The sequence below is a fragment of the Podospora bellae-mahoneyi genome, chromosome 2 (assembly GCF_035222275.1).
Source record: "Podospora bellae-mahoneyi strain CBS 112042 chromosome 2, whole genome shotgun sequence".
Lineage (NCBI taxonomy): Eukaryota > Fungi > Ascomycota > Sordariomycetes > Sordariales > Podosporaceae > Podospora > Podospora bellae-mahoneyi.
The window spans coordinates 740,584-763,060 of record NC_085881.1 but is presented as its reverse complement, the minus strand read 5'-3'; the positions used below and the strand labels follow the sequence as shown (position 1 = coordinate 763,060).

Sequence of the window (22,477 nt, the reverse complement as noted above, 5' to 3'; positions counted from 1 at the left end):
ACTGCTTGGTAGCGGAAGCGATATGATAAATGCAAGAAGAGATATTTTTGTGAGGCTTGCCGTGACGGTGGCAGTCGAGGAGGAAAACCGGGTGATTTACGCCGAATTCTGCCAAAAAGTCACGAGGGCTGAAAGCAATGTGTCTGTTAATTGTCAGTAATTGTACTGTGTTGACGGCAAAGTGAAGAATCAGATATGAGCAATCTGTTGTTTAATACGGCATTTGCTTCTTCCCCAGCCCCCTCCCCTTGATCAACATCGACCAGGGATGGGTGAGGAGGATATTGATTGCTTTTGACAGGCAAAAAACATGACACATGGCCATCCATTTCTGAAGCCGGAGGAAGTTGACGGAACAGAGGTCGAGAACAGCCGAAGGTGGTCAAAGTCAAATGACAAGCCGTCTCTGCGTGGATCCACGACGCGGCGATCAGACAAGACGTGGGAATAGAGTCTTCTGTTGGGGGAAGATCGCTGCTCTTGGCGTAGCTCCCGGGAGACGGGAAAATCTGGGGAAGCGGTCAGGGCAATCTCCAGCCAAGGGAGCCAAGCACGCGCCCGGGGAAGCACTGTTCGCTAGCCGGCAAACGGCGCCGATTTTCCTGACAGGGTTGGAAATGGCACCCCGAGGTTCCAGAGTTCCAGAGTTCCAGAGTTCCAGAAGCTTTCTTGAAACGGCCGAGTGCAACGGCATGAAGCCATCCATGAGAACATCATGCCTTTGACATCAGATGAAGTGAGAGAGTAAACATTCCGAGAGGGCCACTGGAATTGTGTCCGATCCAGAGGAAACTGACTCAGATGGGGGATCAAAAGGGATAACCCCCACGGATGCGTGTGCTGGATGCTGTGTGCTTGCTGACAAGGTACCGTTGGTGCCGACCTGCTTGCGCCGCCTTCATCACCCACAGAAAGCAGAAAATAGGTACGTGGGCGGCGTCGTCGTGTAATCTGAGGGACCTCAAAAAGGTTCGACCGCCGTGGAGACCGAGTTCATGTTCATGCGCCGCCCCCCCAACTGTCCAACTGTCGGAACATGCTTGGGTCTTCGGCTGATCGCGATCCAAATCCAATTGCAAGTTCCAGCTGCTCAAGCCGCGCCAATCCAATCTGTGGCCAGCAGGATTTGTTAGTGTCGGAGCGAGGTGCCGCGAAAATCCATGGAGCGATGGAAAAAGAGAATGGTCGGTGAGCTGTGGCACCACACTCAGGCTGACACGGTCGGTTCGTACACGCCGCAAGGGGAAAATGGAAGATGGAACGTGTCACGGACAGGATGAGGCAACAGTGGAAAGAAAAAAAAGGAGCTGAGTCAAAAAAGTCTTCCCCACATTTCCCCATCCATGTACCGCACTCTCTGCTGTACCCCAGACGGAATTTCCGGTGCCTCCAAGGTCTGCACCCCACTCTGAACATGGCTCCCCACAGAGATTTTACAGGGCGCATCAACTGCTGCTCTCACTCGCTCCGAAGAAACCGCAAAAACACCATGGCCACGACAGGCTGAAGACCCGGTCCTTGGCACCACTTTAGACTGTCGTCGGCAGTGTGCTAGCTGTGTCTCGTGTCCTCTCATTTTCCCAAACACTGACGCCTTCGGTGGTGACGGCTGTGGTATGGAACGCTCGGAAAGAGGGCAAGCATAGCAGCCCCCTTTTGTCCTTGTCATCCGATCTCACCATTGGGGGGTTGGCCCCCAAACAGCGCAGCCCTGTCGCTGTATAGGGTACCCAAGGAAATGGTGAACACGCTGAAAGCATTCCACCTCAACGAATGTGGAAAAAAAGCAGCAAAACAAACAAACAGCAGACGGACAGACAGACGGCGAAAGAGAGGAGGTTGGAGGTGAAAACTCTGCTCCCTTCTTTTGTGTTTGCTTTTTTTGTTTATGTTGCTGGCTGGTTGACATGTCCGTTCCCGTCCCTCGCGGGCAAGACATCTCGGACCTTTTGGATTTCTTTGGGCTTTCTTTGTCGTGAAAAAGTACAAGGTACATCCACGGAGCCGTGGGAGCCATCCCACCTTCCCCAGAATTCCACAGTTCCCCACTGGAGCCGCCCCGAGAATTCTCATCAATCTGGCCCCCCTGTCTGCCTTCTCCCCTGCTCCCTTGCTCCCTGTCCAGAGGCCAGGTCGGTCTGGTCTCTTGCTTTTTTTTCCCTGGCCGGGCCTGCTACATAAAGAGTCCGTTGGTCTCAGGACTCCCTAGCTGTCTTTTCCTGTTTCTTTTCTTACACTACCTCAAGCAACACAGGATATCTCCAAGAAACACATTAATACCTAAGCCTTGGTCGCTCTTCCTGCCCTTTGCTTGTCTCAACACACTTGCCTTCAAACAAGTCCGCCATATCAAGACCATCAGACCTCCTCCATACTACCCTACTCCTGACCATCAAGATCTTTAACCCTCACCTCATCAACACACACACACACACACACACACACACACACACACACACACACAAAAACACACACACACAACACAAGCATAATGCCTGTCTCTCAGATCGCCGCTCCAATCCCCATCCCGGCCGCGCGCCAGCCTCTGGGCCTCATCACCACCCAAGAGCTCTTCGCCAGCCTCAACGCTACCCTCCAGTCCAAGTCCAACCAGCTTGTGACCCCGATCCACCACATCCAAGAAAACGACTACTCCGTCCCGGCCGCCCCCCCACCATCCCCCATCGGCTACAGAGACCACTGGCCCGCGTCCATCCGTCGCTAAACAGCCTTCTCTCTTTACTACATCTTTCGGATAAGGCGTTGATGGCTTCTTGATTTCATGGATGGGATGGTGATGAGCAGACCGGATGCGGAATTATTTTTACTACAACTTTTTTTGTACACCACCACCAGCACCAACAACAACAACAACAACAACAGCAACAACAACAACAACAACAGCAACAACAACAACAACAGCAACAACAACAACAACAACAACAATACTTCACTTTCACAACAACTTACACTACCACCATTCCGGTCTGCTCTTATCACACACGGCGTTTTTTTGGGTGGTTTGGGAATTATGGGGAATACAAAGCAAGCAAATGCTATTCAAGTGAGCAAATCATGGAGTTGGATCATAAAAACATTCGGGATACCTATCAAAGGTGGGATCATGGGATTATTCGACTGAAATTGGGGATAATTGTTTTTGTTGTCTGTCTTGTTAGTATTATTATCAAGGAAGGGGGGATCATTCCCTAAGAGGGAATAGTTGAATTGACACGCAGCTTCACTATTTACCTACCTGCCTTACCTAACCTGTCAAAGAAGATCGTGACTACCTGTGATATGATTGTGATGGACCTATACACTAACAAAGGTGACAGTGATGATCTTGCATAAAAGGGTCCATGTGCGCGCTGTTGAAGAACACTAACAAGGTTGAGCGGCAAACTCGGGTCTCTTTCTTCAGTTCTCACTCTGTTGGTGTGAGTGGTGGCAAGGTTCAGTCAGACCTGGGGTTGGACAAATTTGCAAAATGAGACACCAATGAGAGTTTGTGGACTCTTTTAGATTGACCAACGAGGAGAAAGTTCACATTACACACACAAGCACTTCACCTAAACCAGACCAGGGCCCAGAACAAGTGATTGTCGTTGATGGAACTGGGGGAAAATACGGGGAAGGTAACATGAGTTGTGGGGTTGGTGAGCGGTGACTGTCTACTGTGGGCATATCACAGAGGACGGGGCTGCAGGTAGAAAGTTGAATGGTTGATGTTGGTGAAGAGTGAGCCAACCAGAGGGTAGTTGGTTCAAATGGACCTATCAAGGGTTTTCGGGGGGCGAAGGAGGCAAAATTGTGTTGAATCCATCGATTTCTTCAGCCAACAGAAGACCCAAGATGAGTTAACACTCCGGGGTAAGGTAGATTCTCACAACCGGCCCGTCTTGGAGGTAACATCGAGCCTCCTCCAATCATGACGGCCTTGGGTGAAAGAGAATAGCTTCAACGGTCGCCGTATCTCGTATCAGTAATCCACGCAACTCTTAGTCCCCCGAAGAGATAGGTAGTGCTCTGATATCGATAACCTCACCAGCCGAGTTACTCTGTGTCCATTCTCGGCACATCTCATGCCCGTCCTATTCCTAGACCCCTTGTCAGCACATCAGCCTGACTCAAGACGGCGACCCTTCAGCATGAATTCTACAGATCAGCCCAAGATAAGGTGGAGACAAACTACCAGAAGTGCAAGCTGTAGGTAAGCCGCACACGAGCATGCAAGCACTACCACCCTCTTCAAGCGCCGCTAGCGTCATAACTTTCAACCTCACATATACCTAATGTAGGTACAGTATGATCGATCGGGAAAAATGCGCAGACCGCGGCGGCCGCGGCTGTAGACTACCTACCTTAGGTACCCTACAAACTCCCATAAAACGGGAGCTTCGGATCCCACCTCCCCGCACACGGCCAAACCCCCTCCCCCTCCCCCCTTCAAAGAACCTCCATCTCTTACAAGATCAGAACAAGTATAACATCTCCCCACCCCCCTCCGGTTCCTCAAATGCCCATCTTTGTTTCCCCACGCCCGATGCCGATAAGATACCTACCTACCAGGTACCGGACCCAGGAAGGCTTCTTTTGGTCACCGACAACCGTGAACTTCATAAGCCCGCCGAAGGGACCGATGCCGACAGGTTGCATCAGTTGTACATTGACGCATGCCGCAGGTGGTATTAAAAAAAAAGAAAGCGTGGGGGTCCTTTTCTATCATCTCTTGGTCATCGGCATCTTTCGAATTCCCTATCTTTTCCCATCCTGAACACATCGGGAATAGCTAAGACGGGTGAGTTAAATGTAAAAGATAGGTAAAAAGCATGCTGGAAGTCGCCGCGGAAAATATGTCTTTAAAAAGTGACATCAAAAGCCTTCCGTAGCACAAACTCCCGCTGTTCTTCAGCTGTTTCCTCTGAGACTGACACAAGGTCGATCTCCCGGCTTCCGAAACCTTCTCCTCTTCTAAAGCGAGTCATGTGTGCGCAAAATGTCTCGAACAAATTCTCGTGTTTTTCTCGTGTTGCTGGAAGCTTCCCTGCCAAAACCCCCATATTTCGTCTTGTCTTGGCCATGACAGCACTATCCTTCGTTTTCTAGAAAAAGAGATCTGTGTATCGTGGTGTGTAACATGAGGGAAATTCCACCATTTCCCCACGACGCGCACGGTTGACGTGGGATATGGAAAGACCCAACGACAACTTGTACTTCAAGAACGTGGAGAGGTTGGGGGTTCGTCAAATGCCCACATCCGATCAACCTGCCATTGACACTCGTGGGGGTCATCACCTCGCCGTTGGGGGTCAAAAAAAGAAATCCCAAATGGGGGTTCAGAAGTAACGTGGGTGACAGCTGAAGAAACCCGGAGGGGCTTGTGATATCGACTTGTTATCTGTCTGGTTGTCGCGAGATGTAGGGAGGGAAGTACACTATACTTCCTGCTTTTCCATTGTACCAATCGATCAACCGATCGCGCAATCTCCAGAGCACACAAACCGTCCAGTCTGAAGGGCCACCTCGCGGTCCATGTTGGTGTAGTAATATATATTCCATATTCAAATTCCGAAAAAAGAATTCGCATCGCTATTATTCGTTTCGCTATCGTCGCACACACACACGCGCGCGCGGTCGGTCATGGTATCCATCATTCGCTCCCTCCTCCTTTCCACCCATCATCCATCCAACCGTTATTCAAAGCTTGGCCTCCTCCTTCAGCGTGCCCACTTTCAACTTGGCTCCCCACTTCTCCATGACGCCCTTGGAGTGATACTTCCAGAACTGCTTCGTCGCGTCCTTGCCGGCCATGCGCTTGAGGATCTTGGCTCCGCCTGGGTGCTCATTGACAAAGTCTAGAGAAGAAATCGATTAGTCATACCATCTTTCATTATGTACTGTCACCGCAAAGAAGAAACATACTGGCAATCTCGTAGACGCCGTCGTCAATGATAATATACATGGACTTGTCATCCTTGTGCTGGGCAACCTCGGCCTTGGTGATTTGAGCAGACATGTTGACGGTTTTGGCTTGGGAAGATCTTTCGAGGAGAACTGAAGTGTACTGCAAATGTCGTGAAGATCGAGAGAGTAGAGTAGAGAGCGCGGTGTATAGTTTAAAGATGAAGATGCTTGTTAATCCCTTAAAGACAAGTGGTTGTTGTCTTCTGGAGGATCCCCACCGACGATGGCTCGGCTGGGAGTCCCCAAGATCAACCTCGGCTCGGCTTAGCGATGGCAGATGTGTGCGTGCACCGCCAAGAACTTGGGGAAGAGTCGAGAATTGTGGGGAATGAACCTCCCCCGCAGACGTTATAACCGATCCCCGGATTTGGTGAGCCGATCTGGCCAGGAACAGGAATTTTGTGTATTAGTGTTGGGCATAGAGATGGGTTGTAGCCACTGGTGGTGTGCATGATTATGTGTACTCCTCCTAGGGATTTCTCTTTTCATAGCCAAGCCAAACGTCGATTTAAGCCTTCTTTTTACTAAACTGGAAGCCTCTTCACGCCCCGATGCCGCCTGACTCGAGTATGTCTTCAAAGGCACTTTTCTACAACAATTTGCTTGCCTCTCAGCCAACCCCCTCTTGCGTATTCCCTTGCACCAATCGAGTTAGGGAACCAAAGTGAGGCAATTCCTGTTGCAAGACACCTTGTTCACCTATCCCTCAAGGTTATACGCCTTCTTCGCTGTCCCGCTCCAGACCATAGTCTGGTCTTCTTGACTGAGACCCGCCATATCACACATCATGTCGACAATCTTGTGCCACTTCTTCCAAGCCTCCTCACCAACACCAACTGTGCATACCGGCCAGTTGCTGCCAAACATGATTCTCTCTGGGCCAAATGCAGCAATAACAACGGCGAGCCAGGGCAGGATCGCCGAGAAGATTTGCTCAGCAGATTGTGTCTTCAGTGAGTCTGACATTTCTTCAAACAGCCCACTCAGCTTCATGTAAGTGCGGCGGCACTTTCCAAGTGTGAACATGGCGCTCCTCCTATTTATCTGGTCAGTCATTTGGTCATTCATCTGAATCAAGAAAATGAGCATACCAAGCAATAAATGACGGATCAGTCTGACTGATGATTGTCAGGTCGGGCTTGCAAAGATGATCTGTCTCTCCGTTAGTATTCTTCGATGCCAGCCCCTTCCCCATTCAAAACTCACTGATAATGAACACCACCTTCTTGTCTTCATCTTCCACACCATCATGAGCCCGGTCAATAATCTCCACCAGCTCCTCCAACTGCACCCTCCCTCTCCTATGCTGGTCGACGCCAGCATCAAATACCCAGCCCTTCTCCCCCAGCAACTTCAACCCATCAATGAACTCCTCTGTCAACCCTGTCTTGTTCGGCTTGTCCTGCAACAAATACCGGAAACCTTTCACCTTTGCCCAAGCAGCCTCCCCAGCTTGTTCCTCCACAGTAGCAATGTACTCCTTCAGCTTAGGCAAGCCAGAAGCAATAGGAGCCCAAGGAATGATTCCCAGACATAGCTTGGCATTATCAGCAGTATGGCCTTCACCCTCCTGAGGCTTGCCCTCAATGATCCGACGCATCCAAGCTAGCTCATTCAATGGTTCTGACCAGTCCTTGGAGTCGTCATTTTTGCGGTCGGCCTCAATGTAAATGAAGCCTGAGAGCTGAGAGGCGGATGAGCTGGTGGCTTCACGGTACTCTGCAATGGAGTGGCGGGTTGCGAGGGGCGAGTCTGAGGCGTACCAGTTGTGACTGGGGGCTTCGGCTTCGTTCCAGAGGTGGATGTGGGAGTCGATGATGGGGATGGACATTTTGGATAGGGTTGATAAGGGCTAAAAGGAGATGGGTGTAGGTCGATGAGATGATCTGTTTGTTGTTTACGATGATAGATGTATGTTGATGTTGTTGATCAACGTCGGGTCAACCCTCACCGACATCTGGCTGGGCACACGCAAAGAGACCCCGCTTGCTGCAGTGGCAGCTGCTGGGTGGATGGTGACTTCCCATTGAGAACCACACAATTTAGTGTATGGCAGGTGGGATGATAGTTGTGAAGTGGTATCATCCTATTAAGAGACGGGAGTCATATCTGATTATTCGACGTGATATCTCCATACTGTCACGTTGCTGCAGCTTGATACCTTCAAATCAGTACCTGATGTCAAGATAGGAGAAGCTTCCAGGACAGTGCAGCTAACTGGTGCCTAAATAAACACTGTGCCAACGCCAACGCACGGCCCCACTACCAGCAAACTTCAAGCAATTAAACTCTTGCCCCTCGACGCGTTCTGCCTGGCAAGACGCGGTCACCCAACGCGACCCCTCCAGCAATTATTCCCAACTCCACGACATCATCCCAGACTTGTTGTTTTCCAAACCGGCAGATACCCCTTCAACGCCTAATTTGACCGGGCCAAAACCACACGATAACGAACAAGAGCAACACAAGATGGCGGAGCAAGCGATCACACAAGGTGCTATAGAGTAAGTACCTGATTCAAGGTCCAAGGCTTTGATACTGACCAACCAACTCAAACAGAGCCATCTTTTCCGATCCTGAGCGCGCCCGTGCGCAGTATCCCGTTCCGGTTCTGCAGTGCCTCCAGATCAAGACCCTCGACTCAAAAGGCGGCGGTGCGCCAGAACGATACCGCATCGTCCTCAGCGATGTCCGTAACTATGTGCAGTGCATGCTGGCCACCCAGGCCAACCATGTCGTTCACGAGGGGAAGCTCAAGCGTGGAGGAATCGTGCGCATGAAGTCATACCAAGCCCAGGCCCTCAAGGGCAAGAAGTGCGTCACCGCTGTTTCCCATGGTCATACCCTTTAGCCTTTGCTAACTTCTGAACAGCGTTCTTATTGTATTAGAGCTCGAGGCCATCGAGTCACTTGGTGCGCCGGACAAGATTGGAAACCCTGTTGGCTTGGAAGGAGGAGCGAAGCTTGAAGAAGCTCAACCTGCTGCTGCTCCTGCTGCGCCCGCCTTTTATGGTGCCCCCAAGGGCGAGCCGACCCAAGAGTCCAAGTCCCAGGTCCAGAGACAACTGGCGTCACGCCCCAACAACAACAACCACAACAACAACACTCGCACCAGCGGAGGTGTCAGCAGTACCATCTATCCCATCGAGGCACTATCCCCCTATGCTCACAAGTGGACGATCAAGGCGAGACTCACCCACAAGTCGGACATCAAGACATGGCACAAAAACAACGGCGAAGGAAAGCTTTTTAGCGTCAACTTGTTGGACGAGAGCAGCGAGATCAAGGCCACCATGTTCAACGATCAGGTCGACCAATTCTACGATGTTCTTCAGGAGGGCCAGGTGTACTATATTTCTGCACCCTGCAGAGTCCAGCTTGCGAAGAAGCAGTTCAGCAACCTTCCTAACGACTACGAGCTCACGTTTGAGCGGGATACAGTTGTCGAGAAGGCTGAAGATCAGAGCTCAGTACCACAAGTTCGGTTCAACTTCTGCAACATCCAAGAGCTCCAAAGCGTTGAGAAGGACGCCACGGTTGATGTTCTCGGTGTGCTCAAGACGGTGCATGAGGTTTCATCGATCACATCCAAGAGCACTCAGAAACCATACGACAAGCGTGAGTTGGAGCTGGTGGACCAAACTGGCTACTCGGTGCGTGTTACCGTATGGGGCAAGACAGCTACCGAGTTCCAGGGCAAGCCGGAGGAAGTCATTGCGTTCAAGGGCACCCGTGTCAGTGACTTCAACGGCAGGAGTTTGTCTCTTTTGTCATCTGGCACCATGGCCATTGACCCTGATATTCCAGAGGCCCATGCTCTCAAGGGCTGGTATGACTCTACCGGCAGGCACAGCGACTTCGCGACGCATAGTAACATGTCGTCAGTCGGTGCTGCCTCGGGTCGCACCAACGAGATCCTGATGATCCAGCAGGTGAAGGAGAAGGATGTTGGCTTTGACAAGCCCGAATACTTTTCCGTTCAGGCCACCATTGTTCACGTCAAGCAGGACAACTTCTGCTACCCGGCGTGCCGCAGTGAGGGTTGCAACAAGAAGGTCACCGACATGGGTGACGGCACCTGGCGCTGCGAGAAATGCGATGTTACGCACGACAGGCCGGAGTATCGGTACATCTTGAACTTCAACTGCAGCGACCATACTGGCCAGATCTGGCTGAGCTGCTTCGATGAGCAGGGCAGGAAGTTGCTTGGCGCGTCGGCAGATGAGCTCATGGAGTGGAAGCAGATCAAGGAGTCTGGTGATGCTTCAGATGAGGCCAGGAAGGAGGCGGAGGTTCGATTTAGCACTGCGTTTGATAGTGCAAACTGCAGGAAGATGACGTTCCGGGCTCGGGCCAAGATGGATACGTATGGTGAACAGCAACGGTAGGTCTGCTCCGCATGATCTGAAGTTGCTTTTGCATGTGCTAACTGTGGCTCTAGGGTGCGCTATCAGCTTATGGAGGCGACGCCACTGGATTACAAGATGGAAGGCAACCGGTTGGCAGAGATGATCAGGCAGCTGGGTGTGTAGTGTTGTTCAGTGGACGTTGAAGTGAGGCGACAGGGAGGTTAATATGTATTAGAGAGGGATTTGCCTGTTGTTCATGTTGGCCTATTCTGTAGAGTGACCATGTATTGGTGCAATTGCAAATACCATCCCGATTTCATAGCTCCATGCTTTGCATCTTTTTTCGACTGGACCCGGGAGCACCACAATGGTTACTCACAGTGCAGAGTTGCCTAGAATGACGAAGAGCGCACTGTGTCATACCCCTGCAGCCTTGCCGGTGGTGGAGCTGAGCTAGGCACCTTCCCCACGTCAATGTTTAATGGCGGGGAGCTTAACCCAACCCTACCTTGACGTCTGGAATCTGGAGCGCTGAACCACTGACAACAACCCGCGCCGATATCGAGCTGTTTTAACACGACCTTCCTTTCAGCTACAACTTGGCCGCAGTTTGCTGGCCTTTGACGCCAATCGAGACACCCATACAAGAGCGAGATTGGGGAGACCACAGCTAGGAGGGGTCGTTCGTCCATCGCCGTCCCAATCGAAAGCGTCCATCCCACCAGCACCACGGCCGACCGACTGTCCCATTCAGAAAGTGCTACATATTAATCCGATGGAATCGACACTCGCGACGCTTGTGGCTTTCCCGTCGGCGGCGCAGCTTGGGGATAATGAGGAATACCACAAGGCGGCGCAAGCACACACGAAGACATTGACGAGGTTGTCGGCCGACTCCAAGTGGGCTTCGGAAGCTCCCCAGCTTATTGAGGTATGCCTGTTTTTGCAGATCTGGGCAATAGATCTGATGTTGCTAACATGAAATTAGCGACTCGATCCAGCTACCCATTCTCTATCCTACCTCTATGTGCTGCAGACCTTGAAATCGTCGAATGGCTACCTTCTCGACGACCTGTTGCTAAAGCTCACCACCTTCCTCACATCATTCGACGCCGGCCAGATTCGATATGCTGGGCATGCGTTCACAAAGCTGTTAACACAGCCACGGCTGCAGGATTTGTTTCCTGTAGGTTCTTGCTGCTGATTCTGTAGCTGTCGCCTGCTGATTATGACGGTCTTAGGCTTCCATTGCGGTCGAGCTCATCACCACAGCGCTTCTCCGCCTCGATCCCACCGGGTCGGTTCTCACTAGCCACCATACCTACCTCGTCCGATTTGCCTACATGACCAACAACATCGAGCCTGTGTTGCCCATCATCGAGAAGAGCATCGTGTTCTACCCTGGCATGAAGGGCTCGACAAGCACTCGAAATCTTAGCGATCCCGATCTTCCTCCCTCGGATTTTATTACTGTCGAAAACGACTTCACCAAATCCTTGGAGAACAAAGACATCCTCGAGCATGACCTCCTGCGCGGGCTTTGTTTTATTCAGAGACGATCCTGGCAGCAAGCTTTCGATGCCTTTGAGCGGGTGATTACCTATCCTTCCAGAGACAACACCAACGCAAGCAAAATTCAAGTGGAAGCTTATAGCAAGTGGGTTTTGGTTGGACTCTTGCTCAACGGGAAGGCACCTGTTCTCCCACCTACCACGCCAAACGGGCCACGAAAAGTCTACGAGGTTACGGGCAAACCATACTACTCGTTGGCGCAGGCATTTGAGAAGCGAACAGCGGAATCTTTCAAGACAGAATACGAAGGGCTGTCTCAGGGTTTCTGGGACGAGGAGAAGAATGTTTCTCTTCTGAAGCTGGTGATTGAGCACTATCAGAAGTGGCAGATTTTGAATTTGAGACATGTCTACTCCAGAATCTCTCTCGAGCAAATACGGACTCAAACACAATCCGCCGAGACGGCTGCGCCCTTGGGATCGGTGCAGGAGATCGAGGCGTTGGTCCAGGGAATGATTGACGAGGGCCTCCTGCAAGGGGAGGTGGTGCACCCAGAGAATGGCCTGGCGTATTTAGCGTTTAGCTCTACGGCGGACGACTTGAGCGAGGAAGAGTTCACGAGGAGGATGGTGGCGACTGCGCAGAGGATCAAGGCGCTGGGGCCAGTGGTCAAGGCTACGAATGAGAGGTTGGCAAGTAACAAGGATTACCTGAAGTGGTTGGCGCAGCAGAAGAAGCATGAGCAGCAAGGGCAGAGTCAGGGTGGGGGGCCGGTGGATGTGACGGGTTTTGGGGATGTGGTGGAGGATGAGGATTTGATGACGGGGATTGTGGCCGGCTAGAAGCCTGGTGAAATGATTTTGAAGGGAGATGAAGCATAGTTTTTGAGCAATGGCGTTGGAGAGGGTATGTGTAGGCTGCTTTAGAAGACAGCTGGTTATGGGTAAGGTTTGAGGATAGCAATAGCAAGAGATGATGGACTCTATTTTCAAGTGGAATTATGCTGTTAATCGTGAATTTGAACGGAAACATTGTGATTAGTGAAGAATGAGGTCGAAAGTCGTAGTATGCATGTCAACAACTTTAAGCAGCAAGCATCATGGAAGAATGTGCCTCTTGACCAGACCAACAACACCTTGCAGCTGCAGGCAGTATATTGATTAGATAGGTGTATAATCAATAACAGGAGTGGGTTTGATGTGTGCTAATAACTAAAAGAAGGAAGTCGCGATATCCATTCGACCACCTGAAGCGATAGCTCTCTAGTCGAAAGTGCTCCTTGATCAGATGATGAGCACTGTGTAGTATTAGATAGCATGTTGATCAACTGATTCTATGAGGAATGGCAGGAGATTGGTAAAGTTCCCGGTCATAATAAAGCAGAAAGTCGCCAATTCTATCTGGACGACCTTGAGCAGCAACCACCTTGGTAAAAAGTGCTCTTGAACAGGTTACTGGCCATGATAACCTCGGTCAAAAAATGCCCAATGTAATTCCTTGTTGCTCTCCGTCTTATTTATGTGCAAACTGTGAAAATTGAGATGGACAGTCAAAACCTCAAGCAGCAGGCAAAGTTGCTCTCCCACCACCATAGCAACACATCAGTTACCGAACAAAGCACACGATTTAGTGGCTTCTCTTGCACTTTTTTAAGGATAAGTGAATCAGGTAGAATGAATAAGATGACAAAAAAAGAGACGACCAACTGCTTTGAACCCCAACCACGCTGGGGACAATTTACCTCGTCCGGCAAAAACCCCACGGGTTTTTTGCCTGAGTTTGGATCGAACTCACTGTGCCCCAAGACCACGCCCTGGGTGTGAGAAACTATCCTAACCTACCACAAGCTGACCACTTGACCACGCCGAGGGTCAACTTACTTCGGTTGGGAGGAAGAATGCGGACATTCTATATGAAGGGGTGGAGGGGGGGGTTGGGTTGGTCATGAGTTGTGTCTGGGGGGTGTTGGGGGGTGGGTCAGTGTTGTAGGGGAACTGTCGGGCTCTTGAGTGGTCTGTCCTTGTTTATTTGTGGTGTTGGTCGTGTTGTGGACTTTAGTTGCTGATGCTTGGTCGTTGAGCACTTCGTGATCTTCGACTCATGCCACCTCGCTCTCATTTCTGCACCCGACTTCCACTTTTGTACCCATCTTCCACTTCAACACCCATCTCACCGTCAATCACTCACTCGACTATTCCCACCCATTTTAACCACCCACCCACCATCATAGACACACCACAACCACAGCACTCGCACCAACCCACCCCTCCATCACCCATTCCAGCCGTGCCGTCCCTCGTTCATGACAACTACAACTACTCCACTCCCTCTCGAAACACTGCTGAAGCCGTCGGGCCGTCCGCCTGTTCCACAGAACCTTTCGATATAAACACCCACCAGGGCCTAGTATGCCATCAAGGGAACCCTGGCAGCCATCGACTACAACTACAACCGCTACAAGTTTTCCGACACTTGCCCACCGCCAAACCATGGCTATCATTCACCACGATGACCGACCTGTCCCCAACAGCCCCCCGCTCGACCCTCCTCCTTGATTCTCCCCTCCCTTCCCCCTTGTCCACCACGTCGAAGCTCGCCTCCCGCCCTCCTCCTCTTATGGTGGAAAGCAGCAGCGCCCGCGAGCGGTAGCTGGGTCACGACGCGGTAGCTGGAGGGAACATAAGAGGAGGAAGAAGAAAAGAGAGTGTACAGTACGCTCGAGGAGCGAGAGCAAGCGATGCTCCCCTCTTTCTCCTCGGCTGTTGATAGCGGGACAGCAGCGCAACAGAGGAAGGGGTTTACAGTACCTCGAGGAGTGCGGGGAGCCAGCCGGTTCAACTCTCATCAAGTCTCCGTCCGTTGAGATTATGTTGGGATCTCGAAACAAGGAAGTGCGTCGAGGCGAGCGAGGGAGAAAAGATATTGATAACTGATGTTATCACGACATCCTAGCTGTGCAGAAGGGCAGAGGGGGGCTTATGCGGCCAAAGGTGGGATCGTACAATAAGAGTGAGCCCGGATGCGGGGTGGGTGTAGGAGATGATACTTGGTTGGGAGGGGGGGAAGGGGCGTTTGACTTGGTGGTTTTTAGGTTCGATAGTAGAGACTGTCTTCATGTAGGACAGAACACGTCACAGTTTTTGCGACTCATTTACTCTGGCTATCTGTTGATAGATACTATATGTCATGGAAAGAGCTGCGGGAATACGGTGGTTATCAGTAAATGGATACAGGACGTCGAAGACTCGAATTATAAGATGTATGGGTGCTTCTTGTCTCCCAAAGTGGATGTGTCCAAGTCAACAAAGGGTGAGTTAATCCAACTTTGGGCTGTTCTTTCTCATGTCGCTGTAAAGCGGGCAGCCAAAACAGCACGGATCCTGTTGAATACCTTATCCACGACATACCTTCAAAACTCCACACATCTCAAAGTCACCTTTACCACACATTCCAGAGTCACCTTCACCTCACCCCACCACACCACACCACACCACAACACACCTCACCCCAATGACCAAAACCTCTCAAAATCAGAGAACTCAAACTCTATGTCAACTACCCCGACATACATATCTCCCAAACTATTCCCATGCGTGAGCACAAAGCCATTTAATGCTTGCAAGATAGAAAATATAAGCAAAGAGAAAACGACAACAAAAACCCAGAAAACATTTCCCCGTAATCCATCATCCATAACCCATGTTTTCCGAACCATATTCCATACTGATCCTTGTTTCCATGCAATTCCAAACCCATTTTATCGTCATCAAATCATCGCCCAATTTCTTGTTCTCATATCCATCAAGCCCTACCAGGACTAATAATCATCATACCCCTAACACTCCTCCCCTCACTCACAACCGAGTTCCTCTCCGAATCCTCATCATTGACCTCGCCGTGGCGGATAGGCCCAGGGCGTCTCTCTGAGCCGACAGGACCAAAGTTGGGAGGCCGGTGGTCTATAGCCAAGTTAGCTTTGGGTCTTAAAAGTGACCGAGGTGTGCGCGTTGTGATAAATAGTACACTCGTACTCTTAAAAAAAGAAATAAACGCCACAAATCTATCAAACCGCTCACTTGGGCGGATTAAACCGAGGCAACTAAGCCCACCGTCACCTTAGACGCAATAATAACAGACAAATAAACCACCTCAGCTATCCGTGACAAACACATGCCATAGTTGAACTGGAACATGCCTCTCGGGGATCGGACAGCCAGGACCACGACTAGCCCACCCCAGAACGTGTTCATCTTCGTCGTGATCTTGATAGTGTTGTTATAGCGATGGGAGAATGTGGTCGTCGAGATGTCCAACAACTAACAAAAAGCTCGTCTAGACTGAGACGGTCTAGACTGAGACGGTCGAAGCTTAGATAGTGTCGAGGTGACGAGAGAAAGTAATCTCCAGCAATAAACTTTGTGTTGCCTCTCCGATAATCCCGTCCCTAACAATACCCCAGAAAAGAAGGGAACAGAAATTTTGATTTATGTAAAGGGCTGTGACAAAGACTTCTCATTCCATTGACAAAAAGTCTGGCGAACTGCGATCTTCCACAAAGTTGCTCTTTCCAAGCAGGTTTGACCATGCTTTCCGCTGGAAAGTAAAAGTCGACTTGGTAACTAACGATGGAAACATCAGGCTGGCGAATATTTCTCGCGGTCTTGATGAGATTAGATGACATCCGGCAGTCGAATGTCTCCATGAATGTCGAATACGGTGGACTCTTGGTGTTGCGAGGGTATGATGTCCATAATAACAGTCAAGCAAATTGAGATGTAAAAGAAGGATCACAGAGACGGTAGTCGATGCAGGGCGCAAAATCGTGACAAGCAGTTGGAGGATTACTTGGTCGTAAAGGCCGTTGACGAAGTCGTATTTTCGGGTTGTCGTGCGGTTGTACCCCCTCCACAATCTCCACACACTGATGAAACTTCACCAGCGACACAAACATCCCAAAAACCACATTATTCACTCGGTCAGTACACAACTACAACTGCACTCGCAGACACCAAATCACATCCCGCCCAGTCGTCCATACCCCTTCAACGCTCTCAAACCGCTTGGGGTATATACTGTACCGCGGGGTATTCCTCTTTATATAAGCAAACAAAAACGCCAACCGCACCACCTTCAGATTGGGGGAGCAACCAAAAGAAACTACACCATCTGCTCATTACCCCGGGGCCGGGTGACGCTCTCTCCAGTTGGAAGAATGGAAACCAGACTCACTACCAGTAGAAGAAGAACCGCGGCGCATACCAGATGCGCTCCCCACACCGCTTCCACCACTCCCACTGTCCCAGCGCGACCAGCTCGAACCATATCGTCTGTGACCACCTTCGGCACCAGCACCGGCGCCAGCACCGGCGCCAGCGCCAGTGCCGGTGACGCCACCAGAACCGCCCGTAGCAAACCTTCCACCAACGGAAACACCCCCACCGCGCTCCAGAGGACCCCGCTCGCTCTCGCGAGACAGCTCTGCCTGCCTCTTCTTCCACCAGGTAGGCAAACCATGAAACAGCCCCAAACTGTGCTGTGTGGCCTTGTCCATAGGCATCTCGTGCTTGTACTTGCATCCTTGTTGGGTGAACGCGCAGGTGCCCTCGTGAACCCACTTGTCGCAATAGACCTTGATCTTTCTAGGCTGTGCGGCAGAAGGGGAAGTCGGACCGGAAACGGTAGTGGCGGCAGCAGAAGAAGCCTGAGGATCAGACGCGAGCAGGATATGGTCAATACGGTTCTGATACGAGTCTCAGTTGGATTGGGCTGGATGGGCGGGAGAGCTCTCCAGGTGATTATGAGGAAAAAGAGAGGAAAAGCACTTACCTGGATGGGGTCTTGATGGCGATTAGGGGCGGACTGTTCACAAAGTCAGCATCAGGCAGGAGAAAGAGAGCAGTGACGGGCTAGGGGTTGAGGGCTGAGTGCACAGACCATCACCCGTCACCCACCCAACAAGAAAAGGGGCAAGTAAATAAACACTAGAATGGAACGTACCTGAACAACCGCCCGCTCAATATTGCTATTCTTGCAGAGTCGATCCATACCGGTGGGAATCACCAACTCAATGAGCTTGTCATTGTCGTTCTCCGAAGGCGGAAGCCCAACGAGCGAGAATGGGAGCATGTCAACGGGCACCAGTCGGGTCCGGCTGCCGTCAGGGCGGACAAAACAGTATCCCTGGGTATCAGGGCCGATGGTGATCAGATACTGGCTCTGGTACTGAGCCAGATCCCAGTTCTGGGGGCGCGGGGCCGGGATCGCCGGGGGAGCGGTTGTGGTTGGGGTCGTGGCCGAGCCACCACCACCGGCAGAAGACGAAGGGACTCCGTACAGCCCCTGGGGCTGGGATTTCGGGGGCGAGAAAAGATTGCCAGTCCCAGCATCACCCCTCATTCGCAGATGGGCGAGCTGGCCTTGGCGGGCGGCCGCGGGGTCAGAGAGCGACAGAGAGGCGAAACCAGACGGGTCGACAAAGCTGGGAGCACCAGAGAAGCCGACGGGCGAGAAGCCGGAGCCACCAGCAAGGTCACCAAAACTGAGACCGGCAGAGACCGTCGGAGTGCCAGGCGAAAAGATGCCGGTGGCGGCGGATGGGCCGGGGAAAGGAGTGAACTGCTGCCGGGCAGCAGGGGACAGGACGGCGGGGCGGGTCGGGGCAGAAGAAAAAGACGCCAAGGTGGGAGAGCGCGGCGCAACAGGCGAAGAGAAGCCAGGGTTATACCCCTGGGAGGGGCCAGCAGCAAAGTTGCCATTGGCGGGAGCAAGGACCGCGCCCAGAGAAGGAGAAGAGGTTGTATCTATATACTGATCAGCTTGGCTCAGATGATTGAGGTTGAATAGATATATACCATTGCCGGTCCTGGGCAGGGGCGGGGACTGCGCTCGCTGGCGCCAGTTGTCAATGCCTGGAAGCATGTTAGAGCTTGTGTTTCTACCAGTGAAGACAAATTCAACCGGTGCAACAACCATAGCAGAGACAACGCATAAAGCAAAAGAAAAAAAAAAAGCAAAAGAAAAGAAAAGAAAAGCAAAAGAAAAAAGAGAAAAGAAAAATTATATGAATTCCAAAACACACCGACCAACACAGATGAATGGAAAAAAATAAACGTACCTCTCGCGCGACCACCAAAGGGGCCGGCAGTGCTGGCAGCAAGCTGCCCTCTTCCACTCAAACCACCAGACAGACGCATCTGCTCGCTTGAGGGCGAGCGCTCGCCAGCGCCAACGCTACCCGCGACGGAGCCGGACATTTCTTCTTTTTCAAAATGCTTGGACGATTTTTGTTGCTGTTGCTGTTGCTGTTGCTCATCAAAAGAAAAAGAGGAATCTGAGTTCAAGTTCGGGAGCTGCCCGAAGGAGATATTTATGGCTCCGGAAAGTGGGTCCGGAACGGAGGACAATGGCTCGGAGGTGTTCGGGGCACTGCCTGTTGTTTGTATTGCTGGTGATGTGACCTCTATTGATTGGCCGGAATACGTGGTCAGCAGATGCGGGGCCGCCCTTATTGTAGTGTCCGAGCCGATGCTCGGGGAAGGAGGACAGGGGGTGGTGTAGTTGTGCCTGTCTGCCGGCTGAGAAAGGGCCGTTGAGGCAAGAAGCCCAGCGAATGCGAGCTTAGATTTGATCTCGGTGATGTTCTTTACGATTGGAGCTTTGAAAAGGAGGCTGGACCCGCTTGTATTGTGCGACGGAGCTATGATCATCAGTCAGGCATACTGGCGTCGTCGTTTAGAAGCAGGGTACACCAACCAGTTACAGAATCCGACGGCCAAACACCTCTGATACTCTCAAACTGCTGCAAAATATGGGCTTTTCTGTCACGCTCATGTGAATACTTTCTCCGGTATCCAGCTTGGGGGGAAAAGCTAGGTGATACAAGCCCTGGAGATGCCTTCAGACTGTTATCGTCAACAAAAGAGAACTCGTGAGCTGCAGTTACAAGTCAGTAAGCTTCATCAGGAACATGTGTGCAAGAGGGGTATGTACCTCTGTGGCCTTGTTTACCATCAGTGTCGAGCCTTGACCCAACACCACTAACCGAATCAAAACAGTCAGGATCGCGTGCTCCGCAACTGCCAGCAGGATCTTCTTCGTGTCGTCCCCTTTCAACAGAGGGTTGTGGCGCATGAATACCCGTGTTCTGAGAAGTTGGCTTCACTACCGAAGGGATGCGATGAGACGATGTCGGAGTCGCAGCACCAGAACTGGTGAACAGAGAAGATGGAGAGCCCTGACGAAAGTTGTGACGCCTGCCTGGCTTATTTACTACTTGGTCGGTCGTGCCTGCAGCTTCTTTTGTCTCGTTGGAATCAGCACGCCAGTTTGCCGGTGCTGTTGGTGTCTTCAAGGCCGATTCTGACACACTTTCAAGAGAAGAAACGGACTCAAGACTGGTCAATGACGGAGAGCGGCCAGAAGATGCCACGGAAGGCGATGAAAGCTCCCCAGCGAACCAATGAGGCCTAGGCTGCTTGCAGTCAGGCTGCTGTTGATGCAGGTTACCACCAGACATTGCGTTGATGGAGAACCCTGCTTTCGCATCAGCCAAAGGCGTATACATGGAAGAAGCAGAGAAGCTCGGGAAGTCAAAGGAAACAGTACAGAACAAAAACAAATGGCGGAGACAGCACACACTGGTCAAGTCAAATCCAAAAGGAAACAATGCCGGCACTGCCCCCCGGGAGGCGAGAGAGAGAGAGAGGGAGAGAGGGAGAGGCAACAGGATGTGCGTGGTGGGTGCGTGCAAACGGAATGATATAGTCGCAGTCCAATCAATTGAGACAGCTGGCGGAAAGCCTGGTTGACTTGGGTTGTCGTGTTTATACCGCCGTGAACCTCCTCTATAGAAAGTATATGCAGGTTAGCACTGTTGACAGCAGGACTGGTATCCTTGGCCGGAAAATAGAGCTGAGAATGGCAACGAGGCGTGCGGTAACAATAGAGCGAGGACAAGAATGAATGAGGCCTCGTGGAACGGCACACCAGTGGGCCAGCGGACAGTGTCAGTTAAAACAAGGCTGATGCCGCTGATGTTGCTGTAGCTAGGTGACTGGGAGCCCTCGTATCTACCTAGCTGGCAGGTGTAGCCAGTTGAGCAGATCACAAGCAAGTACGACCGTAGCTTTGAGATGTTGTGCGCCTGCCTGTTGTGCGTCTCCGGCAGAGGGCAGGAAGGGACGAGGGACAAGGGACCAGGGTTGAAGATGAAGTTGCAAGGCAAAACAACAGATGCACTTGGAAAATACCTTAGTGTTGATATCTAAGTTAGGTAAGGTATTTACTTGCTACCGATTGACAGCGTAACAGCCAGCATTAGAAAAGAGGCGAAAGAACCTAAACAGCCACATAAATATCTGTCCCGTTATTTATCTTTCTGGTTCTTACTACCTTAGTCTGGCGCCCTAATCCACGCTTGATCGGTGTTTTCCGTTGCTAACCTCTCCTCCACCGCAACCAAACGAACAGACAAGCCACATAAGCTTGTGGTGGGCTTGTGGAATGCATGAGCCTCAACACTTCAGAAAGCAACTTGCCAACCTATCGGAACGAGCAGACATCTCCCCGTTGACTCATATCAATGCATGTAAACAAATGCCAGACTGACCAAAGGACTTGAACAAGATTGAAGCAAACGGCCTCACAGTCAATCTGAATAAGGTTGCTTGCCTTTGCCCAGGCACTGGACGGGAAGCCACATTTGGTGCCTGTTCTTTTTGGTTCACTAGTCGCACGTGACAAACGGCCACTCCGACCGCAAATGGGAGAAAAGATACCGGAAGGTACCAAAAAGGTATTTAGTGCATGTGTGTTGTGATCCTTGGTGAGATATCTGTGTTCAGGGCGGCTACACGGCGGGAGCTGGCTGATGGATGGGATGGGTAGTACGGCTTCAGGGACTGGGAGAATATCGTCTCATTGATCAAGATACTTTTCCAGCATCGTGGTGAGAAGTGGCGCCAACCTCCGCTCACATAGCACTCCACACGCCAAACACCGGTGCTTGTGAGCACTTACCGGACAGACGTTGAATTGTTATTTACTCCCAGGGCTTAGGTAGGTACTTCACACTTGCAAGATGTGGCTAGATCCACAAAAAGAATAACAGCATCAAGTCAATACCAAGATTATGCATGTCGAAGTTACCACGTGTATTCCAAGACATCGGATGGCAAGTACTGACAGTTGATCCCAACATCTCATCTTTGCCCTATATACTTCCAAATCTCCAAAGGTTGCACACCATCCAGAAAGGGTTGTTTACGTCCAGTGTCAAAGTTGGTGGGTATCCCAATGGAGCCATGTCAACCTCTAAACATCCTGCCACTTACAACAGATCTCCAAAACCAATAAATAAACAAAGCCTTTGGGCAGCTCTAAAACACAGAAAATACCAAACCTTTTTCTCATGTCCCTATTTCTAGAAGAGGCTCAGCTCAGTCCATTCAACGGGCCTCTACGCACATCAACCCGTCAGCTGTCAAATGTCAACGTCAACACCAATGCCAGCCACAACCCTCACCATCCATTCCCATTCTAGCAATAAACTAGGTACATACCACCAACCCATTGAGTCCATCGTGTGTAGCTAGCGCACCACCAATCTCATCGTTCTACAACTCCGTTTCTCTCCGGTTTTCCCCTGCAAC

At 51.2% G+C, this 22,477-nt stretch overlaps 7 protein-coding genes across 7 annotated transcripts; 3 read left to right on the top strand and 4 right to left on the bottom strand.

The window, feature by feature from the left end:
• Positions 1-2,491: 2,491 nt before the first annotated feature.
• Positions 2,492-2,725, top strand: QC761_201160 (uncharacterized protein; the record flags this gene model as incomplete). The annotated part of the gene is made up of 1 exon (XM_062875845.1): positions 2,492-2,725. The coding sequence occupies one exon, from the start codon at positions 2,492-2,494 to the stop codon at positions 2,723-2,725; it is 234 nt and encodes a 77-aa protein (XP_062734378.1).
• A 2,824-nt stretch (positions 2,726-5,549) lies between these two features.
• On the bottom strand, positions 5,550-6,224 carry QC761_201150 (uncharacterized protein). Its single transcript, XM_062875844.1, has 2 exons — positions 5,926-6,224; positions 5,550-5,858 (listed from the first exon to the last, which is right to left on the bottom strand). The coding sequence occupies exons 1-2, from the start codon at positions 6,017-6,019 to the stop codon at positions 5,701-5,703; spliced, it is 252 nt and encodes an 83-aa protein (XP_062734377.1). The 5' UTR covers positions 6,020-6,224; the 3' UTR covers positions 5,550-5,700.
• Positions 6,225-6,330: 106 nt separating this feature from the next.
• LRA2 (L-rhamnono-gamma-lactonase) lies at positions 6,331-8,136 on the bottom strand. The gene is made up of 3 exons (XM_062875843.1): positions 7,174-8,136; positions 7,059-7,119; positions 6,331-7,003 (listed from the first exon to the last, which is right to left on the bottom strand). The coding sequence occupies exons 1-3, from the start codon at positions 7,796-7,798 to the stop codon at positions 6,667-6,669; spliced, it is 1,023 nt and encodes a 340-aa protein (XP_062734376.1). The 5' UTR covers positions 7,799-8,136; the 3' UTR covers positions 6,331-6,666.
• On the top strand, positions 6,448-10,643 carry RFA1 (Replication factor A protein 1). The gene is made up of 4 exons (XM_062875842.1): positions 6,448-8,471; positions 8,527-8,781; positions 8,840-10,351; positions 10,409-10,643. Exons 1-4 carry the CDS (start codon positions 8,437-8,439, stop codon positions 10,497-10,499), a joined length of 1,893 nt encoding a protein of 630 aa, XP_062734375.1. The 5' UTR covers positions 6,448-8,436; the 3' UTR covers positions 10,500-10,643.
• Positions 10,644-10,794: 151 nt separating this feature from the next.
• On the top strand, positions 10,795-12,874 carry QC761_201120 (uncharacterized protein). Its single transcript, XM_062875841.1, has 3 exons — positions 10,795-11,247; positions 11,305-11,502; positions 11,558-12,874. Exons 1-3 carry the CDS (start codon positions 11,092-11,094, stop codon positions 12,668-12,670), a joined length of 1,467 nt encoding a protein of 488 aa, XP_062734374.1. The 5' UTR covers positions 10,795-11,091; the 3' UTR covers positions 12,671-12,874.
• Positions 12,875-15,629: 2,755 nt separating this feature from the next.
• QC761_0032090 (uncharacterized protein) lies at positions 15,630-16,530 on the bottom strand (the record flags this gene model as incomplete). Its single annotated transcript, XM_062872277.1, has 2 exons — positions 15,630-15,749; positions 16,453-16,530. 2 exons carry the CDS (start codon positions 16,528-16,530, stop codon positions 15,630-15,632), a joined length of 198 nt encoding a protein of 65 aa, XP_062734373.1.
• A 471-nt stretch (positions 16,531-17,001) lies between these two features.
• Positions 17,002-21,013, bottom strand: QC761_0032080 (uncharacterized protein; the record flags this gene model as incomplete). The annotated part of the gene is made up of 8 exons (XM_062872276.1): positions 20,975-21,013; positions 20,466-20,671; positions 19,818-20,360; positions 19,581-19,760; positions 18,943-19,524; positions 17,826-18,736; positions 17,655-17,687; positions 17,002-17,568 (listed from the first exon to the last, which is right to left on the bottom strand). The coding sequence occupies exons 3-8, from the start codon at positions 20,341-20,343 to the stop codon at positions 17,002-17,004; spliced, it is 2,799 nt and encodes a 932-aa protein (XP_062734372.1). The 5' UTR covers positions 20,344-20,360; positions 20,466-20,671; positions 20,975-21,013.
• Between the last annotated feature and the right edge of the window lie 1,464 nt (positions 21,014-22,477).